We start from the raw sequence: 20,961 nt of genomic DNA on the forward strand, positions 1-20,961 counted from the left end.
ACAGATCCACACGAATGGAAGTTGCATCCTCAACTTTTCACAAAGATAACTCAGGCATGGGGACAGCCATACATAGATCTCTTTGCTACCCACAGAAATTGACAGTTGAAAAAATTTTGTTCAAGGACCTATCATCCACAGGCCTGGAAAGTGGACGCACTTTCCTTCAATTGGGCAACATTGACAGTCTATGCCTTCCCGCCTCTTCCTCTGCTGCCCAAAGTTCTATTAAAAGCCAGAGCAGAGAGGCCGAAAATGATTCTCATCACTCCAGAATGGCCAAGACAACACAGGTATCCGCTCCTGAGGAGCCTGACACATTCCTCACCATGGATCCTACCTCTAGTCCCTATTCTGTTGTCCCAGCACAACTACAAAACCCTTCACAGCCATCTCAAAACTCTAAATCTAGCTGCATGGAGAATTCCTTGATTTCCCAACAGTTTCTCCTCTCCAAGGAGGTGCAGGATGTCATCTTGGAGGCCAGAAGACCTTCTACTAGAAAGGCTTACTCCGCCAAATGGAAACGATTTTGTGCCTGGGATCAAGAAAAGGGACAGAATCCTTTGGTAATAAATATACCTCAAATTTTACAGTACCTAGCTGAGATGTTAAACAATGGACTTTCCTTCTCCTCCATCAAGATCCACGCTTCAGCCATTTCTGCACAATACAACACAGATCCTTCATTATTCTCTCACCCTCTCTTAAGGCAGTTCCTCAGATGGGCAAAGAATTTAAAACCCCCAAGGAAGCCACCAGTCCCTGCTTGGGACCTCAACTACGTATTGGAAAAGTTGACCCTTCCTCCCTTCAAGCCAGCTTCTTCAACAGAGTTACAGTACTTGTCATGGAAAACAGCCTTTCTTCTGGCTATCACCTCAGCACACAGGGTTTCGGAGCTACAGGCCCTCATGGCTGTACAACCATTCATCATTTTCCATCAGGACAGAGTTTCCTTGCGAACCAATCCTACCTTTATGCCAAAGGTAGTATCCAGTGTAGCTTTGAATCGGACTATCCACTTACCTACCTTTTATCCTAATCCACAAAACAAAGGGGAAAGATTACTACATTCCTTGGACATTCACAGACAACTGCGTTACTACTTGGACAGAACAAAGCCATTCAGGAAATCTGAGCAACTCTTTGTGTCCTATGCTGTAGGTGCTCAGGGAAAGGCTATTTCCAAACAGACAATTTCAAAATGGATAGCCCACTGCATACGTTTTTGTTACTCATTCCATGGAAAAACTGTGCCTGCATGCATCAGATCCAACTCCACCAGAGCCACGGCTATCTCTGCAGCCTTCCTCAGGGGGGTCCCTACCAAGGACATTTTGGAAGCAGCAACCTGGAGTTCAGTGCACACTTTCTCCAAGCACTATCACCTCCCACTATACTCAAAATCTAGAGCGGGCTTTGCCACAGCAGTCCTGCAGGGCATCCTAGCCCCTCCTAGTTCCACTTAGTGCCTACTACCCTTACTTAGCTTTGGGATTCTACCCATCTGTTATGACTGCAGCTGTATGCACGATGAACATAGTACAGTTTTGTACCTACCATAAATGTAGATGTTCGAGTGCTCATACAGCTGCAGTCCAGGTTTCCCTCCCTCCATCCCCTCTTAGGACAGGCCTTATGACAAACACTTTTCATATAACCTTTTTGGGGTATTCTTTTATGGTGTATTTGCATTTGCTTGCAACTACTGTTTTTGATTTATCAACATTGCATCTTTGCATAACATTATGTTTGCCTTCCTTCTGGGGGCACCTGACATCTGGGGCAAGAAAAACTGAAGAAAATGGCGTCGGCTGCCTCTTTTATACCCCTGCCGCACTGACGTCTGGGAAGAAGCAACGACAACCGACGCCGGACCTAGACTTTGGAATTCGGCCAACCGAGGACCCGCCTGACGGCAGGATAACCAACCGAGGACCCTCCTGATGGCAGGATAACCCATCTGTTATGACTGCAGCTGTATGAGCACTCGAACATCTACATTTATGGTAGGTACAAAACTGTACTTTGTCTTCCTCTGAAGGCAGTCAGGGGATGCTTGTCCTTGTAGATAAATCCCTGGCTAAACATAACAGATTCCCAGGTGCAACAGATCGTATCCAGAGGCTGCATCATTCCCTTTTCTCATCCTCCCCCTGTACACAAGAAAATCCTTGATGTTCCACCCAGTCAAAGGGATTCAACAGTCTAAGAAATTCAAAGACTTCTGGACAAAAGGGTCATCCAAGAAGCCCCGCCAGTCCAGAAAGAATCCAAAACCTACTCAAGATTCTTTTCATTGCCAAAAACGACAGGGGACTGGAGACCAATTTTGGATCTCAGTGTGTTGAACAAATTTCTGAAGAAAGACAACTAGATGTGCTTGGTAGACCTTCAGGTTGTGCATTAACACATAAAAATGGACAAATGCTCCAGGAAAATCCTCCATTTCTGGCTGGGAGCCAGTCATTACCAATGCAGAGTACTGCCCTTTGGTCTCACCGCAGCCCCCAGGGTGTTCACCAAATGCATGGCAGTAGTAGCAGCTCACTTGAGACTGTAAGGATTACAGGTGTTTCCATACTTGGATGACTGGCTCATAACCGCTTCAACCAGGTATCAGTTGATAGTAGCCAGAGGTTACACACTCAATATCTGTGCCCATCTGGGGATTATGATAAATCTCGAGAAATCACATTTGATGCCAATGCAAAATTTAGAATTCATAGGGGCTGTACTAAATATGGAGACAACTGTAGTATCCCTTCCTCAGAGAGGCTTCAAAGAAAAATGGTGCAAGTTCAAAAGATTTGTGTCTTTCGGCTTTTCCCGGTTAGGGGTTGCCACAGCTGAACTCCGGTCCGCTAATGATTGGCAGTAGATTTTTACGTGCTGGCTTGCTGGGCCTAATGCACAACCTTCAACGAAGAAACACCCATTCACGCATGTCGCCACACAGAAGACGCTCTAACTGAGAATCGAATGGGCAACGTCTAACTGTAAGGTAATCCACAGAAAGAGAGTTCCTGCTTGACTAGTTTTGCAAACTGTAGGGTCGATGGCAGCATCAATAACTCTAGTACCTTTAGCCAGGTTTCATATGAGAATTCTGCAATGGCTACTAGCTTCTCAGTGGTCTATCCTTCACCAACCCTTGTCAGACCAAATTCTGTTCACCAGTTATTGCAAGAGGGATCTTCTTTGGTGGATGCATTCTGAACAAATTCTCTACGGTCGCACCTTTGTTCTTCCAGTCCTAACAGCCTTAGTGACCACGGACGATTTTAAGATGGGCAGGGGGCCATTTTCTGGGCAAGACTACCCAAGGCAGTTGATCCCCATTAGAGGCCAACTTGCACATCGGTGTCCTGGAGGTAAGAGCTCTTCCTCAGGGGGACAATTGCAGTTCAAGCAGACAATATGTCAGTAGTTTGGTACATCAACAAGTAGGGAGGAACCAAATCTTAGCCCTTTGTCAAGAAACCCTCAGATTGTGACAGTGGACAATCTCTTCCAACTGCTTTCTAATAGCAACGCACGTTCTGGGGAGTTCCAGTGTGATTGCCGACAAGCTGAGCAGATGTATCCTTCAGCCTCATGGGTGGTCTCTCAATCCAGAAGTGGCAAAAATGATCTTCCATCAATAGGGTCAACCTTGCTTCCCCCCATACAAGTGCAGCACTTACTTCACCCTAATTTCTCCCTCCTGGGAAGTCACCCAGAGATGCCCCCCTGTCTCCTGTATGCCTTTCCCCCGATACCCCTAATTCTGAAATTCTTACAGAAAGGGCTCGGGTTAAAAAGCACAGTAATCCTCATTGTACCCTTTTGGCCTCGACAGAGATGGTTCACCTTCCTTTGGCTTTATCTGATTCAACAACGCTGGAATTCTGCACCTGGTTCCAGAACTTCTGTCCCATCCAGATGGACTTGTTCACCCAGACATTTTGAACCTCAAGCTGACAGCTTGGTTCCTCCAGTTCCATTATAGGATCATAGGAGGTTACTAGGCTAATGACCCTTGGGCCCTTACAAGCCTAGCCAAGAGTTTATCCCCAGAAGGAAACCTCCATCAGCACCTGTTGCCCCTGTCAGTGAGGGACACAGGTGGAATCCCTTGGACAAATTTGTGGTTTCCCATCTACTCATGAAGGTTGCGGTTGAAGATGGTCAGCAAGGTGCTCTGTTTGACATGTATGGGAAGTCTATTCCAGAGACTGGGCAACCTCTGGGAAACAAACCTCTCTGTCAAGCAGGTTTTGTTGAAGTTTCATATTAGATTCAGGCCTTTCAAGCAGGTAATGCATTGGGGAGTTGCACTTAACAGATATGGAGCATCTCTAATAGGGCAGGGTCTGAGATTGCTGAATAGAGTGATAGTGATTTGAGCATGTCCGCATAGGACAGGTGTTGGAGGCCATGGATGCTCTTTGTGAGGTGTTTCAGTGGCCTTTCCACTTGGTGAAAATGTTTGGAGAGGTACATACCAAACAGGGCATTATACACAACTATTGGTCTAATGAGGGAGGAGTATAGAGGGGTAATGACCTCCTTTTTTTCTGGATACAATCCCTTTACTAAGTTGCGAGACACTGTAATATTTTCTGCCCAGTACGCCATAGCCTCTTGTTGGCTCATAAACCTTCCACTTGTAAACTGTACTCTAGCAAATGGAAGAGATTTAATTTGGGCCCTTGAAAAACATATGAATCCCTTTTTCTGTTTCTCTAGAGCATATTTTAGACTTTTTAGCCTCTCTTTTCCATACTGGGCATTCCTCTTTTACCATGCAATTACAATTGGCTGTAATTTCTAATTTGCACGATGGTTTGGAAGAACATTCTTTAGCCTCTTACAGACTTTGTAAATCATTCCTAAGAGGCACGCTTTTGTTGAAACCCTGTTTCAAAGATCCAACACTTCCTTGGGATCTGAACTTAGTGTTACAGGCCATAATACATTCTCCCTGTGGACCACTCTGTGGAATGTGATCTGCAGTTTTTGTCTTGGAAGACACGGTTTTCGGTAGCCATTACCTCTGCCAGAAGGATTTCAGAGATCCAGGCTTTGTCTGAACCTCCTTATCTGATTTTCCACAAGGATAGAGTTTTTCACGAACAAACCCTTACTTCCTACCCAAGGAAGTCTCAGAGGCTAATATCAATCAAATGATTAATTTACCGGATTTTATTCCAGACTTTTCCAACAAAGGTAAATATTGCTGGCATTTACTTGATGTTCATAGACAATTACATTTCTATCTTCACAGAACAAAAGACATTCAAAAATTAAATCAACTATTTCTTTCTTTTTCCAGTGCAAAGTTGGGTGAAAGACTGCATTTCATTTATTTATGATAAGAGTAAATTAACCTTGCCTAGGCCCATGAAAGCACATTCTACAAGATCTATAGCCACCTCGGCAGTTTTCCTATCAAGAGCTTCGCTGGATGACATGTGCAGCAGCTACTTGGGCTTCTCCCCATACCTTTATTACTCATTACAAATTGGACTTGGTCTCTAGACAAGAGTGTCCTTTGGTTCGATGGTGCTCAGAAATATCCTTCCATGAATCCACCCAAGATTTCAGGTAGTTGGGTACTCTGTCCCATCTGTCAAGGATAAAATGAAGATTGACAGCATCAGATAAAGAAGTTATGTACTTACCATAATGTTCCATCTGTGTTGTCTATCTTCATTTATCCTTCAATCCCCTCCTTTGATCCCCCAACCTTTAAAGATGTTTTGGTGGAGTGGATTATATATCCTTGAATTATTATTTTTCAAGCACAGTAGATACGTCTTCAATTTGGGCTTCCTTTCTGATTATAATGTATATATGTATTTATGTACTTTTCTGCAAACTCAATCTGAGGTAATTGTGAAAGAGGGATTGTGGGTAGAGGTGAAGCTAGAGAGTTTTTGGGTGGTGAGAGCTGAAGTAACAGCTGAGTTGGTTCCAATGTCAGAACCGGACCTATCTGTCAAGGATAAGGGAAGGAAGACAGACAACACAGATGGAATTTTATGGTAAGTACATAACTTCTTTTTTTCAGCCACTGGAACCAGCTGTACTACGACCTGTTTGTGTGTCATCTGAACACCAAGTGCAGCAACTACTTTTCCCTTATTCACCAGCAGGGTCAGTCATCGAGAGATGCTCTGATTCACACTTGGCCTTCAGGTCCCCTATATCCCTTCCTGTCTTTTCCCCTTGTAATTAAATTCCTTCAAAAAGTTATTTGGTGCAAGGCAACAGTGATTCGCATTGCCTCCTTCTGGTCTTGTCAGGTTGGCCTTATCTGAACCACCCTTCCTGGGTGCTGGACCCACTTCCAGATCTTCTGTTTTACCCATCTGGGCAGCCTCATTGAAACTTGAAAGCCCTGAAACTAACCTGCATCGTTCCTCCAATTGCAGTGATGGCCAAACTTGCCAGTCTTTCCACTTCAGTGATCTGTTTATCTTCCTCACAAAAAAAAAAAAAAAATCAGGAAGTTTTACGGAAGCAAATGGAGGGGATTTGTTGTTTGGGGATCATCAAAATGCTTGGATCCTTTTTCAGCACCTTTACCATGTTTTCTGGATTTTTGCCAGGATTATTTCAGGTGGGTGCTATGTTTTCTACCATTGTGGTACAGCTAATGAATATTTAAGTTATTAGTAATTATTTAAGTTTCATGTAGGAGAAAACCTGAACTCCATTGACACTCTGGAACTTTCTAAAGTCTTTTTACAGGGACCATCATTCTTGGGCCCATTTGAGTGATCCAGTTCCTCCTTAGGGACGTTACATTATCGATTCTAGCCTTAACTAGACTATCTTTTAAACCAGGATCTTTGATCTTTGTCAGAACTAAAATTTCTGTCTTGGATGTCTGTTTTCTTGGTAGCCATTATGTTAGCTGGGAGAATTTCTTGAGTTACAGGTGCTGTCTTGCAAGCCTCCTTGTTTGAGCGTTCAGGGTCCAGCACCCAGGGAGGGTGTTTCTTCATACAAATCCAACTTTTTTCCCAAAAGTGGCCTCTGAAGCAATATTTAACCAGTTAATCTACAAGTCTTCTTTCCAAAATTTTGTATTAAAGAAAAACAATGCACACTGCATTTACTAGATATTCTTACACTGTACCAAACGTTTTAGCAAAATAGATCGAATTTTTGTTTACTTTCAAGAGCAAAACTGGAAGATGGCATTTCAAAAGTCACATTGTCCAGGTGGCTTTCTGATTTGTATACTACTTTTGCATAGAAAGTGAAAGGTGTACAGCTCCCTCACAAACCTAAAGCTCCTTCAACCAGAACTGTCACAACTTTTGCATCCTACGTTGCCAGATTACCTGTAGATGGTATATGTGCTGATGCTACATGCTCAACTGTTCCCATGTTTGTCTCCAGTTACAAGCTGGACATGCAGTCTAGTTCCTGTGGATCATTCAACTCCACTATCCATCGGAATATTCTTTAATCAGACCACCATGGAGTGCTAGTAGCTGGGAAGTCTGTTCCATCTGAGTTGGATGGAAAAAAAATCATCAAATACAAAAGTTATGTACTTACCATGATGCTTGACCCTTGTCTTCCGTACAGCTCAGCCTTCACTCCCTCTGTCACCCTTACCTAGATTGTCGGCTCGTGCCTCTTGACCAACTGCATTGGACCTGTCTAGAGCCTTGTGTGTGATATACAGCTTGGAGTTGTTTATTTTTTTGTAGTTTTTCCCGTTTTTCTATCTAGTGGTTTCTAGGAGGATGTGTAAGGTTCATGCAAGCAAACTCAGTCTGAAGTATTGTAGGGAAAGCAGGGAGTTGTGGGTAATAGATGGGCCTGAGCCCTAGATCCAAGAGCTTGAAAAAAGTGTATTTCTGATCTGGTTGGATCCGATATCCCATCACTTAAGCCAGACAGAAGAAATCAACAGGATCTAGCATTATGATAAATACAGAATTTTCATTTCACTTGGACCAAGTGTTCTGGGACTGTACATCACTAGGAATTTGAGTGATAGTAATTGTATTATTTGTGTTGTACAGGGACCCTTCACAGGTGATGTAAGGTCTGTTGGTAGATGCAAAGATGAGAAAGAGTGATTATACATTTGTTTACATTTGGAAGCACTGAAGTAGATGTTTATTCACAAAAGTAATGTCTTGATTTGTTTGGCTTAATATATTTTGAGGACATTGTTGTAGTAAAGATTTCTCCTTTTTTTTAAGGAACGACACAATGCAAAGACTGTGGGTGAAATAAAGCAGTTTGTGTCTCAGCTTCCTCACATGCAGGCAGCCCGAACCTCCTTGGCTAATCACACTTCCATTGCTGAGCTGATCAAAGATGTAACAAGTAGGTAGAGCAGACATGTTTTTTTTTTCTTGTTGCATTTACTAGATAATACCTCTCAACTGTACAGATTTTTGCCTCATATTCTTGGTCCGTTTTTCATAAGCTTCTTTTCCGGCAAATTAGTGGCAAATCATTAAAGACTGAAGTTGGAAAATGACGACAGATGTTTGAGTTTCAGACTTCATATCCTTCAAAAAATTCATGCTAATGCAAAACCTGTTGTTCTATCAACTTTCTAAGTTTCTAAGAGTAATATTTAAAAACTGTCCTTATTTTTGGGCCTTGATCCCCATTTTATTTATGGCTTTGTCCAGATTTCTTGCTCTAAGACGTTGAGAAGTATGTACTAGGTGTCTGATTTTGTGAGGCTTAAAATTCAGTGTACAGCATGAGACTGTCTTGCATGCAGTACTGTTTGCCTTCCATTGGGAGGAAAGTATGCACCAGCAGCCAATATGTTCCAGTTCACTGTATGTGATTTAATTAGCCATTTCCTATATCTGAAATAGGAACTGTTGTAGAGATATAAGCTGTTTTCATGCTGTACCTCTGTATAGTGCATCAGACAGTCTGATTAGTTTCCAAATTTCCATATACAGAAATTTATCTCACCCTTTGAATGTTCAGATAACTGCTAGATTTACCTTAAATGAAAGTGTAATTTGCTGTAGAAAGCTGAAGTTATAACATTGCTTTCTGGATAATATATATTTTTTCTCAAGATGTTCTCTAAATGTTTGTAAAAAACTGTTCTTAATTTAAAGAAATAATCCTTCTGTGTGTGTATTCCTGTAAATGTGACGAGTACTTTGAGTACTTTTTATATATACTAAGTAACCAGCTTCTAATGATTTTTAGCTTCTGAGCAGTTCTTTGAGCACTTAACAGTGGAGCAAGAATTTATGTCTGGAATAGACACAGACAAGGTAAGAAATGTATTTATTTATTTTGTGTGTGTGTGTGTGTGTGTGTGTGTGTGTGTGTGTGTGTGTGTGTGTGTGTGTGTGTGTGTGTGTGTGTGTGTTACTTGGACATTCTAGAACATTAGGTAGTCTACATAAAAGCTGTGGTATTTTTTTACATACTCTGCAACAGCACTGCTGCTTATTAACTCCCTCCAGGCCAGTCCATTCCCTCATCATTGTGAGTGTCTCGGCCAAGTGACCCCCATCATTAAGGCAACCTTCAGGAATGAATTAAAACTTGATTTTGCTTATGGCTGTATCCCCCCAAATGCACCCAGCTAAACAGAGGAAGGAGGATTTGCTATGGGCTAACCCCATTGGCCATTCTGCACTACAGGAGATGTTGCCGGCAAGCAGCCTGCCCCCCAACCATTCAGCACGGAAAGTGGTTTCATCAGTCCCTGCCAGGGAGATCACACTTCCTTATGCATTGTTTGAGTGCTTGCATTCCCATCCCTTTTCTCACTATGGGAAATGCCAATGGGTCAAGCTTCTTCACTCTTCTCTTTCTCCCTTTGCCTCCAGTGCTGGGGCCAATAACTGAGTCCCAGTTGCCTGGCCATAGTCAGGGCTCTATTCCTTTGTGCCATGGAGCCAGACAACAAGCTATGATATTGTTAAAGTAAATTGCAGTTGTAACTCTGACTGTCTCCATTGTTAAGATATTAAACAACCATCTTCCTTAAACATTTTCACATCTTTCTTTTCACCAGTGATAAATTAGACTCACCACATGCACCATCTGTGTGGGCCATGACTGACTTTCTGCAGCAGAGCAGCAGTGTGAAACTTGTGTTCTTTGTGGGTTCCCTTTAAGTTCCCAAATCCTGATTGCTGGCTTTTAATTTGCTAAAGTATATTTGTTCATTACCATGTTTATTTGCTTGTTACAGTTTTAGGAGGTGTATGTGGTCTTGAAATTTTGTATAGAGTTGTTTGTGAGATCACTGTGTTTCAGAGAAAGAATGAGGGATTTTGTTTTATGTTTTAATCAATTGATCTTTCTCCAAGTTGCGTAAGTTCAGAATGAGAATCATAAAGTAAAGGGGCATAACCTGTCCATGACTGTGTAATTTCCATATAAATAACATTTCTTCTAAATGCTTGCACATCACATTTGCATAGAACTAACTTACCGTTTCCGTAGTTCTACTTCTGTGATGTACAGATGCATTCACCTTTAAAGAATTAAATGTGATGTTATCGTGTTAGATATGGTCATACAACCAAAACTTTTGATATTGTTGAATAATGGAGTTGCTTATTCATTTTAGTCTCAAAACTCAGGCACATAAATAGCATATCAGTTGCATGGTATGTATACCTGTGGAAGGTCAAAGAAAGGAAGAGAAAGGCAAAAAGATGTGTTACATGCATGAAAATTACTACTGAATCATCCTCTGAGAATTGGTAAGCTCAGGACAGCCCCCCCCCTCCACACACACACACACACAGTTTTGGGTAGCTGCTTATTTAAATACTAGACCACCATGCTGGAAAAACTGTGTAAAAATTAAATGTGGTTAGTCGGTAGTGTAAATAATAGTGGTGGGGTGCATGCATGCACAGTGGAGCAGTACAGTCTCAGAGCTGTTGTACCATTAGATTTCTGTTGAGCCTCACACAGGTATTTATTTTTGTGTATTAACAGTGGTTGTAGACCGATCCACTGTGGACTAATTTCAGCCAAAATCTATGATTTACAGCTCAGAGAGAATACAGTAAACACCAAATACAAAACAGTACAAAGTATTCCAAGCAGACTGAGTGACTCAGTAAGTATAGAAAGCCAGAATGCTACAAAATATAATAGTAACAAATATTAAATTGAAGACAATGAAAGCAGACAGCACAGTAAATTTAGTTTATTAATTATTTGCTTTTGTTTACCAGTAAAGTCCGACTATGACAAGTTGCCCATTTTCAGCAGAGGCTCAGAGAGAGATTAACAACATTAACATTGCGGATAATTATAAATTATAGTGTATACATGGAGATATGTTATGCCAATGTGAAGTTTGCTGGATAAAAGTGCTTAACCTAACTTTAAAATAAATTTGGGTTAACCTCTGATGTAGTCCAGGCATTTTTGTGGTAGTTTGTATGGTTACATTTTACAATTTTTTTGTTTTAATAAAAACTCTATCAAAAAAACAACCCCATAACCTATTAACTTAATACAAATGCATATACCTATGTACATCTTCAAGTACTGAAGTTTATCCCCCCTAATAGGAACATTTGTGCCTAATAGACAGCTGCTCACACAGGCCCTAGTTAACCTTAAATTGAGGTTATCCATGTTAAGATGAATGTTACTGCCTGTGCTTCTCCTTACACTAATTGGTGTCTGATCTTTATCTTTTTCCACCCTCTCCCAGATGTGAAAACTACTTGAATGCTTACAGAAATAGTTAACTTTTAGTCTTGAAGAAACCAGTGTCCTGTATTTTATTACCCCATTATCAGCTTGCCTCCATGGAAAAGTAGGAGAAAAAGAAAAATGTATTTTTCTGCTGCCTGAAAGACAAGCTGCAACACTTATTGCTAAAGGAAAACTTTTCAGTATATTCAGTATTCTCATATTTACTTATGTCCACTTAAAATTTGTTAGATTAAGCCAAGGGTCTTACTTCAAACATTCACCTATGCAAAAGTAAATGAAAACATATCAGCTGCACATATGTTATAATCTATGAACTTTTACACCCCATCTCCCACCTCAACAACCCAAGGTTACAGCCTGTTAACTTAAAAGTGCTTTTATCTAGCTTTTCTTCTCCTTTTGCACTGTAATGCCTACATGTCTTAATACTAAAAGTGAAGAAAGAAAGAGAAGCAAAGAGGAAGAAGGAAAAAAGGCATCTGTTTAATAACTTTATCACATAGAAGAACAGCTAAAATACTTTACTGAAAATATGCAATTTATAATGCAAAAGGTTTTCATAGAAATACTGTTAAGAAATGTAATTGTTTTACTTTTACCTTTTCCTTCCTCCTCACCTTAGAATCCTTCCTAACATAATGACATGAAGTGAGGAAAATGCTTTTTAGTTCCTCCCAAGTTTAACAAAGTAAACAAAAGCCAGCTCTTTCCACTTTTCCTAATACAGCCGTATTTTACAGATGTGATTAATGCTTGCAGTCTCACATTCATTCACTAATTTCCACGTTGTTGGTCTTTTTCCTGTTCAACTCCATCTCCCAACTCCAGATGCTGGTTCAAGTCCATGATGCTGAAAATTCTTTTGGTCAGCTTCTATGATTTTGTCCGTGTCTCAGGCATTTTCCTATGGAACAGAGGAAAAGGTTTCACTGGCAAGTCTCTCAGCGTGCTTTTATTATCAGAAGAATGAGAGGGAGAGTCTTCTGCTTGAGGGATCATTTTTTATTGGGCAAACTTTTGCATTTCCTTCTTGGCCTGTTTCAAATAAAAAAATAACTTTGATCCTCCAGGAAAAAGAAATTCTAAAGACAGCTGGGTACAGCAGATTGAATCTCACTCCTGCTGCTTGTTCTGCCTGACATACATTGAATAATCATTTTCTACAAACACTCTACTGTCCACAACTTTTAATACTTTGCCTTTTGTAACAGTTTTGTCAAGATCAACTCTTTCTGTTGGTAGGTTTGCTTCTCTACTTGTAAAGGTCTTTGCCACATTCTCATGGCCATATTTGTAGCATAGACACGGTGTGCCCTTTCAGTTAACATTTCCTGCTGTTGGATGCCAGTCCAGTTGTTTATCTGTGCTTTCATAGAATTAATGCAGTTTGCTCCTTCCTAGTTTCTGTAATACAGCAGAAAATCTCAGGTTTTTCCCTATGCGCACTGTCCTCTAATTCTACCAGTTTTTGAAATGTCTCATCTTGAGCAGTCTCATACTTAGCCAGTCTTTTCTTCATTTTGACCTTAGATTTCTGCAGTTTTATTAGCTCATCTGAATATCTGTTTTAAGCTTCTTCCATTTTTCCAGCTTTTTATTTGAGGTGATATACTCCTTCAGTGTTTTATTTATTTTAGTCAGCTTTGACACATTTGACTGAATTTCTCCTCTAGATTACTGAAAGGCACGTCTTGCACCAAAGCTGGAGGTTGAACTGTTTTGCTGAACAGCTGCAGGATTCTTCCCAGTCTGTGATTTCTCTTAATCTTTTCTAGTTGGTTTTCTTTCAGGCTGTCTTAGTTGTTTCTTTGTAGGCGTCCAGGCAGTATACTTACTAGCTGGTAACAGAATTTTACTCAAGTTGACAGTATCTCTAGCTGTAGTTTCTTAGTTTCTGTTTTCACACTGGGTGAGCTGATGTTATGCTGTTAAGTGCAGCCATTTTGGAAGTAACAGAAGAATTTTTTTTTTAAATCAAATCTTTGTATCATGCTCTAAGTGACAATGCTCAGACTAGTTTATAGCATTTTTCATCCTTTCTTGTTGACTTCTGTTTTTGTTTAAAGACTGTCCCCTCTTTGCAGATCTAATTGAATGTGTTCGGGAAGATCTGGAAAGTTCACACGAGTCACATCAGCTGAAATTGTTGAATCAACGGCAGCCATTTGCCTAGTTAAGGTTTCAGTATTATCTGTCATAGATTCAGTTCCAGACTATGTGCACACATGCTGGTTAGATTTAGATTAAGAAAAATCACTACTCCAACTCGAAACACCCCAAATTCCTTCAACAGCACTGCCTCACAGTCCAGCTCCTATTTTATCAACTCCATCCTATCCCTGATGCACACCGCAAATAGCACCCTCCGATCCGTACTTTCACTAGCCACAAATAATCTCAGTGTTTTCTCTTTTAAACCAACAAAACAAGATAGTACCAGTGGAAAAAACACGGCTCCTTTTCTTTTTACAGCTTTATTTGTGAGAAGGTAACAAGACACCACAGCAGCACGTAAATCCAACAAACAGCTCCAAACACATTAACGCTATGTCTCCACACCTGCGTTTTCGTTTGAACTCACTTCCTCAGATGCACAAGAATAAAGCTTGCTCTTACCCTTCAGCTTAAATACTGTTACTAATTAAATAATTGAAACTCTTAATACAATAAAAATTCTTAATTACACTCATTCTACCATAATCACATTAAAATCTACCTCAACAAAATGCCTTCATATCTTTTTAAAATAATGATTAAAACAAACACATTTCATTTTAATAACTAACTGTTCACAACATTTCATCCCTATAATTGATTCATAAGGTTTATTTTAAAATTCAATTAATTAAACACATAAAATTCATACATAAAAAATACGTATATGCAAACAACCCATTCATTGCTCCCTCTAGTGTATAAAATACCACATTTCACTCAAAATTTTTAAAGTGCAAAATAATGCCTGTAAACATTTTTGTTGCCATTTTGTTTCTCTTTTAAACCTGTACAAACCAGTACCAATAAGAAGTTACTATCACAACTAAAACCCTCAGCTCTAGCCACAGATCAACTTCCTAACGACTTTCTCAAAATAGCAGCAGGCTCCATCTCTTTTCCAATCTCCATCTTAATCAACAAGTCCATTGCTGTGCAGTATATGTCCCTAAATTATGGAAAACATCACTCATCATCCCTCTTCACAAAGGGGGCACTTCTAGCGAACTAAACAACTATCATCCCATAGCCATTCTTTCCCCATGTGCAAAAATCCTAGAAAAATGCACAGCTGCTCCATTATCTACTTAACTTACTGTCCTCATCCCAACATGGTTTTTGTCTAAAACGCAGCACTACCACCGCACTACTCAGCTGTACTAATACTATAAACCAGCTCAGAATTACCTGACTCCCAAGTATCCTCTGTATTCCTTGACATGTCAAAAGCTTTTGACACAGTCTATGCCAGATACTCCTCACTGAACTTGCTGACCTCAACCTGTCTCTTACAGCTCTCTCTTGGTTTCAAAGCTATTTAACAGACCAGCAATAGTCTGTAAAATGGAATAATCAACGACCTTCTCTTCTGTCACCATAGGTGTACCACAGGGTGCTCTGCTGGGTCCATTACTTTTCTCTATCTTCACAAATAAACTATCATCAGCTGCACATAATGCCACCATCATTCAATACATGGATGATTCCACCTTCATCTGCTCCACACCATCCAAATACGAACTCCGTCGCATAACCCAGACTGCTCTCAATGACTTAGAAAACATTTTGTCTATCAATTTATTCTCTATCCCAAGAAAACTAAGCTAATGCTCTTTACCAGTCATAAACTAGCCGACATCCCCACTGCCATTTTCCATCACTTCCTCCAATAATACAATAGAGCCAGTAGAACAAACCAAACTCTTAGGGGGTCACCGTATCACCGTAAATGATAACCTTAGATTAGACAAACACCTCACAGTAACTATTAAAGTTTATGTCAAACTAGGTTTTCTCTACCATATCAAACCTTACCTCACTAGTCCTTGCTATATATCTAATCCCTATACCTCTGTCTACTAACCACCCAGTATCTCAACTAACCCCTCCTATCCCCTCGTCCTGTCACTCATACTAACCTCCTAGTATCTTGACTAACATCTCCTATCCCCTGCTTCACTCACTTTTATCCTTCATAACCTTGCTTTATCATAAACTAGCAAACAAGAATAGCTTACTTGTATGGTAAAAATAATACTCACAATATGTAATAGGCACTCCTAAGCTCACTATGTTTTTAACAGAATATTTTTTCCTTGATTTAATCTGTTGTCCTTTTTCATATGGTGACTCTCCTACATAGCGGTCTCCTATAATCTTTGTCTTGTTAATTACCACCTCCATTGTTATTCTTATGCAATTGTATGTAAATATCTGCTTGGAGATTTTCTCCCCGGGCCTCTGCTGAAAACAGGTCATTGGCCTAGTTGGACATTCCCGGTAAACAAATGTAAAATAAAGAAATGTGACTACTAGTCAGATATAGCTCGCTGCAACTTCCTTGTGTTTTCAAAAATCATGTCTGTGTCCATCATTTCATTATATTTACTCTCAGAACCTGAAAAACGACGGTGTTCTTTAATTTCATATTATTGATTAATCTCATACAAAAATATATAGTCACTTGGATGAAAAAAATTATTCATCAGCTTAACGTAGTTCATATTGAGTTCATTGTTTAGAATTTGCCAACATTTCAGCAGTTCTGGATATATGTTGCCATAAGCTGGCATCTAAAGTATGTGTAACCCATGCTGAACCACCATACACTGAGTACATGCTTCAAAAAACAATCTTTGCCATAATTTCTTATATTTAATAAGCTTACATTCAAGTTGATCTGTTTAGACAAATCTGTTGCAATAGTCACATTCAAAGTATCAGATGTAGCATCAAGCTGGAAGTCTATATCCACCAACGGATTGCCTGTAAATTACAAAATATGCTGAAATTTGCCATCTACATTCTTCCAGAAAACGTTGATGGAGTATAGTCCAGTTCAATAATTCTGTCTTCAGCCATGTCCCATATTTGTGTGGAAAATAGTTCAAGAATAAAAGAAAATCCAGGCATGCAGGTGAACTACAGTTGTATATAAAAAGCAAATATGTAGAACAAGTCGACCACAAGCTGAAGTAAAACTTTTTTTTTCCAACCAAAACACTTAAGTACTTTAACAGTCAAAGGCGCATCATTAGGTAAATAATTCAACAAGATCTCATTTTATATTACATTAAAGCAACATGTGGTAAACTCCGTGACTAGAGTACAGGTTTTAGATAGAGAGAATGTTGTTCAAAGATGCATCGTAGTTTGCAACCTAATAATCCATTCAAGTTCTAACTTCTCAGTGGCATTAAGCACAACACAACCTCTTAAACTGATATTCAAAACTTGTAACACCAAAATTTGAACCTGTGTTGCAGCCTGTTAGTCTTAACTTGTTTAGCCAAAGAATTTGTAAGTTTCTGTTTTTATATCAAAAATGTTTACTAATTCTGTCTTTTAATGCCTGATTAGTATTGCCTAAATAAAAACATTTACATTCCTCACAGCTTGCCGAATAAACCACATTTTCAGTATTATAATACTGCCACCTTATTTATTTTCTGTGTAACCCGATTGTACATATGCGGACCTTTTTCTAAGTACTGTTGGGTTAGTTACAATTGTGACAGGGAAATGTACTACTTTATTAATTGCCACTATAGAATTTTATATACATTCTTATTGTATAACTGCCTTCTTAGTGATTTTTTTTTACTTTGAAAAGTAAATGACTGAGCGACTCTTATTTTTCATTTTATGTGTTCAGTTACTATTAAGATTGACCAGTTGCATTTAACTTTCTCGCAAACATGATTGACATTCCTAGACTAGGTTAATGGTACCCATAAATAAGATGGTTTAGGCAGACTAGACATTTTAACATCATTCTGGATTCGGAAAAAAGGAGCAACGTTAGCTGATCTCTGTTTTAAGGTATCATGAGCAGGTTTCTCCTTCAGGTAACCGCTGAATAAAAAAAAAAAAAACTTGTTAGTTCGAAATCTTGTATCAAAATGATTTTTATCACTGCTGAGTCTAAATGCTCTAATATGCTGTCACAATGCTGTTAAACATAAATGCAGGATGCGTACTATTCCTATGCACTTAGTATTTTTCTTATATTCCTCTTTAATATGGTCTTAATTTTCCCTGTAGAATTGTTCAAAATATTGACATCTACACATACATTTTCTTCGCCTAAAACTAACTTTATCAAACAGTCAGAGCATTGTCACTGTGAGCATGATGCAATTGAAGATTTGATTTATATTTCTTCTGTTCTCACGGAAACACAACAAACCTTATTGTGCAAAATATTTTTTTATTCCAGCAACTGACAGTGACGTAGTATAGGTTATTACAGATTTAAAGCTATTTGTCAGAAATGTTAGTTTAAAATGTCCATTTAGTAATTGTAGAAGGACTTTCTAGAATATTTAAAAAAGCCTTGCATGTTTTCACCAGTGAGTCATCCTCTCGTAGAAGCTTTCATGAGAACATGTGAATGAATGAGACTGAATTAATCCATCAATGTTTTGCAAGTAAATGTTGTAATTTAACTTATGAAGAGTCTTTAGCAATCAATGAACTTAAAATGAACCAAAGGATTGAGAGTCAATTATCAGATAAAGGGGATGCTGTAGTAGTTATGGATCTCAGTTTTTATCTTAAACAGATGATGGGTTTGTTAAATGATAGTGGCACCTACAAAGCCATTACTAAATTTCAAGTTAATAGCTTGATATCAATAGCAAAGACTCAGTTATACAATCTGCATATGAGTGGATTGCAAAGTAATGATCCTTTTGATTAGTTTTATGTCTGCCATCCTGTTATGCAAATAGTGTGTGGTTAACCTAAAATTCATACATCACTTATAGAACCCCTAATGCAACCGATTTTTTTCTAGTAACTGTTGGGTCACAGAGCCGTTAACTATTTATGTGGAAGAGTAGCTACATCCTTATTTAGCTTGAGAACCATCTTTTTTTGGTAGATACTGAGAAAATATTTGTGGTTTATATGAATGGCAACAACAACATAGTAATATAGTTGATATTTCCTCTGTAACTTTACAGTTATTCGTAATGACTGAGGTGTTGCCAATGTCAGACCGTATTTATCTATGTATACAAAAAGAGACAATGTGAATGCAAATGTGGTATGCCTTTTAACAGAATTGATATTAGAGAACAATGTTTTTGTATTTAATGAGAAATTTTATTTACAAAAGCAGGGAGTTGCAATGGGCACATCATGTGCCAATAGTTATATAAATATGGTTTTGCTAATATGGGAAAAGATGTTTTGTTAATAATGAATTTTCATCTTTTATTGAATATTATGTTAGTTTTGTGGGTGATATTTTCTTTTTATGGACTGTCACTATTTAATTATTACATTGTTTTATTGATCAGTTGAGTCAGTGACTTTTTTAGAATTTTCTATGCAGTTTTCCCATACTGAAATACATTTTTAGATGTTAGTGTTTTGAAAAATTCTATGGGGAAAATTAAGACCATATTATATAAGAAAAAATGTACTAAAAATACATATGTGAATAGGAATAGTATGTATCATGCATTTATTTTCAACAGTATTGTGAAAACTCAGTTTATTAGAGTGGCTATTTTCATTGCTGATGAGTCTAATCTGATACAGTTTTTGAACAATTGAAGAGTCATTTTTGGCTGGAAGTTACCATAAGGAAGATGAAGAAAAAATTGACCATCATGCATTGAGATCAGCTAAGGCTGCTCATTTTTTTATTGGAATTCAGAATGAAGTTGCTAACATGCCTGTTCCACCTAAATCTCCTTGTTTATGGGTACCATAACCTATTCTAGAAATGTCAATTTGTTCTGTGAGATTAAGTGCAACTAGTAATCATATCAGTAAATGAAGATGAAAAGAAAAGTAAGAGTTATGCCGCCATTTATTTTTCAAAATAAAAAAAATCACTGAGGAGCCAGTTGTACAGTAAGAATAAATACAAAAAGCCTAAAGTAGCATTTAAGTGGGTACATTTCCCTGTCACAATTGTAACTACTGCAGCAGTGCTTTGAAAAGTTCTGTAGATGCACATCCAGCTAAACAAAAAACGTACAAGGTCGCATCCTGTGCAGACTGTAATATTGAAAATTTGGTCTGTTTGGCAAGCTGTGAGGAATGTAAATGTTTTTATGTAGGTAAGACCAATCGGGAATTAAAATATAGAATTAGTGAACATATTTATGATATAAAAAACAGAAACCTTTAAATGCTTTTATTAAACATGTTAAGACTAAGGGGCTGCAACACAGGTTCAAAATTTTGGTGTTACAAGTTTTGAATATTAGTTTGAGAGATGCCAATGTGCTTAATGCCACTGAGAGGTTAGAACTTGAATGGATTATTAGATTGCAAGCTACAAGGTTTAAACGACACTGCCTCTTTAAAACCTGTACTCAGCTTCGAGTTTACATCATTTAATCATATGTTGTTTTAGTACAATATAAAATAAGATCTTTTATTATCTGATGAAGTGCCTTGGAGAGTGAAAGCCCTTGCATATCTTGCAGGATTTAAGTTACTTCAGCTTGTGGTTGACTTGTTATGGTTTGTTCTGCGTATGTCTTTTTAATGTAGCTACGATTTCTTGAATATTGTTCGAGTCTGATTTAAGTTTTGGAGCTTGTTCCAAAATCTAGAGATGCTTACTGATGACAGTTTTTGGATTTCTGGATGAGACTTTGAAAATTTCTTTGGAGCCAGTGCCAGTGAATGAGGTTAGGCAGTTTTGGATGGGTGTTTGTTTGGTGTGCCCTGACTAATTTGGCAGAGAAGACCTGGTGGGGGAATTTGAGCCAGTTGAGTGTTTCTGGGTATTTATGTTTATTAATGTGTGACAAGGAGCACTATGTACTTGTTTCAAATGTGATGAAAGCTTTTGCTTGTGAAAAGGATTACAAAAGCAAGAAGGGTAATTGCATTTGAATAGTTGGTTGTGAAAGTTAAAATAGGTAAAGAGTTGGAAGGAGGATTTGGAGATTGCAGCCGGAGTAGAAGACCAACAGAAATGTAATAAGATAAAGAAAGTTTTGTGTTAATGTTTAACTGGATGGGTTCATAGATAAATACTGGGCTAGCTGCCCATGTGGAGCTTTTTAAGCCTAGCTGATTTTC

The 20,961-nt window shown here is 38.7% G+C and overlaps 1 protein-coding gene across 1 annotated transcript in view; it reads left to right on the forward strand.

The window, feature by feature from the left end:
* VPS33A (VPS33A core subunit of CORVET and HOPS complexes) overlaps positions 1 to 20,961 on the forward strand; it is a gene marked incomplete in the record, with an annotated part of 507,742 nt that overhangs the window by 325,301 nt on the left and 161,480 nt on the right. The window contains 2 exon segments of the mRNA XM_044068595.1: positions 8,217 to 8,343; positions 9,202 to 9,269. Of these exon segments, the coding sequence (XP_043924530.1) occupies positions 8,217 to 8,343; positions 9,202 to 9,269 (195 nt within the window).

Source organism: Protopterus annectens, chromosome 4.part0 (genome assembly GCF_019279795.1).
Source record: "Protopterus annectens isolate FY-2018-M chromosome 4.part0, PAN1.0, whole genome shotgun sequence".
Lineage (NCBI taxonomy): Eukaryota > Metazoa > Chordata > Ceratodontiformes > Protopteridae > Protopterus > Protopterus annectens.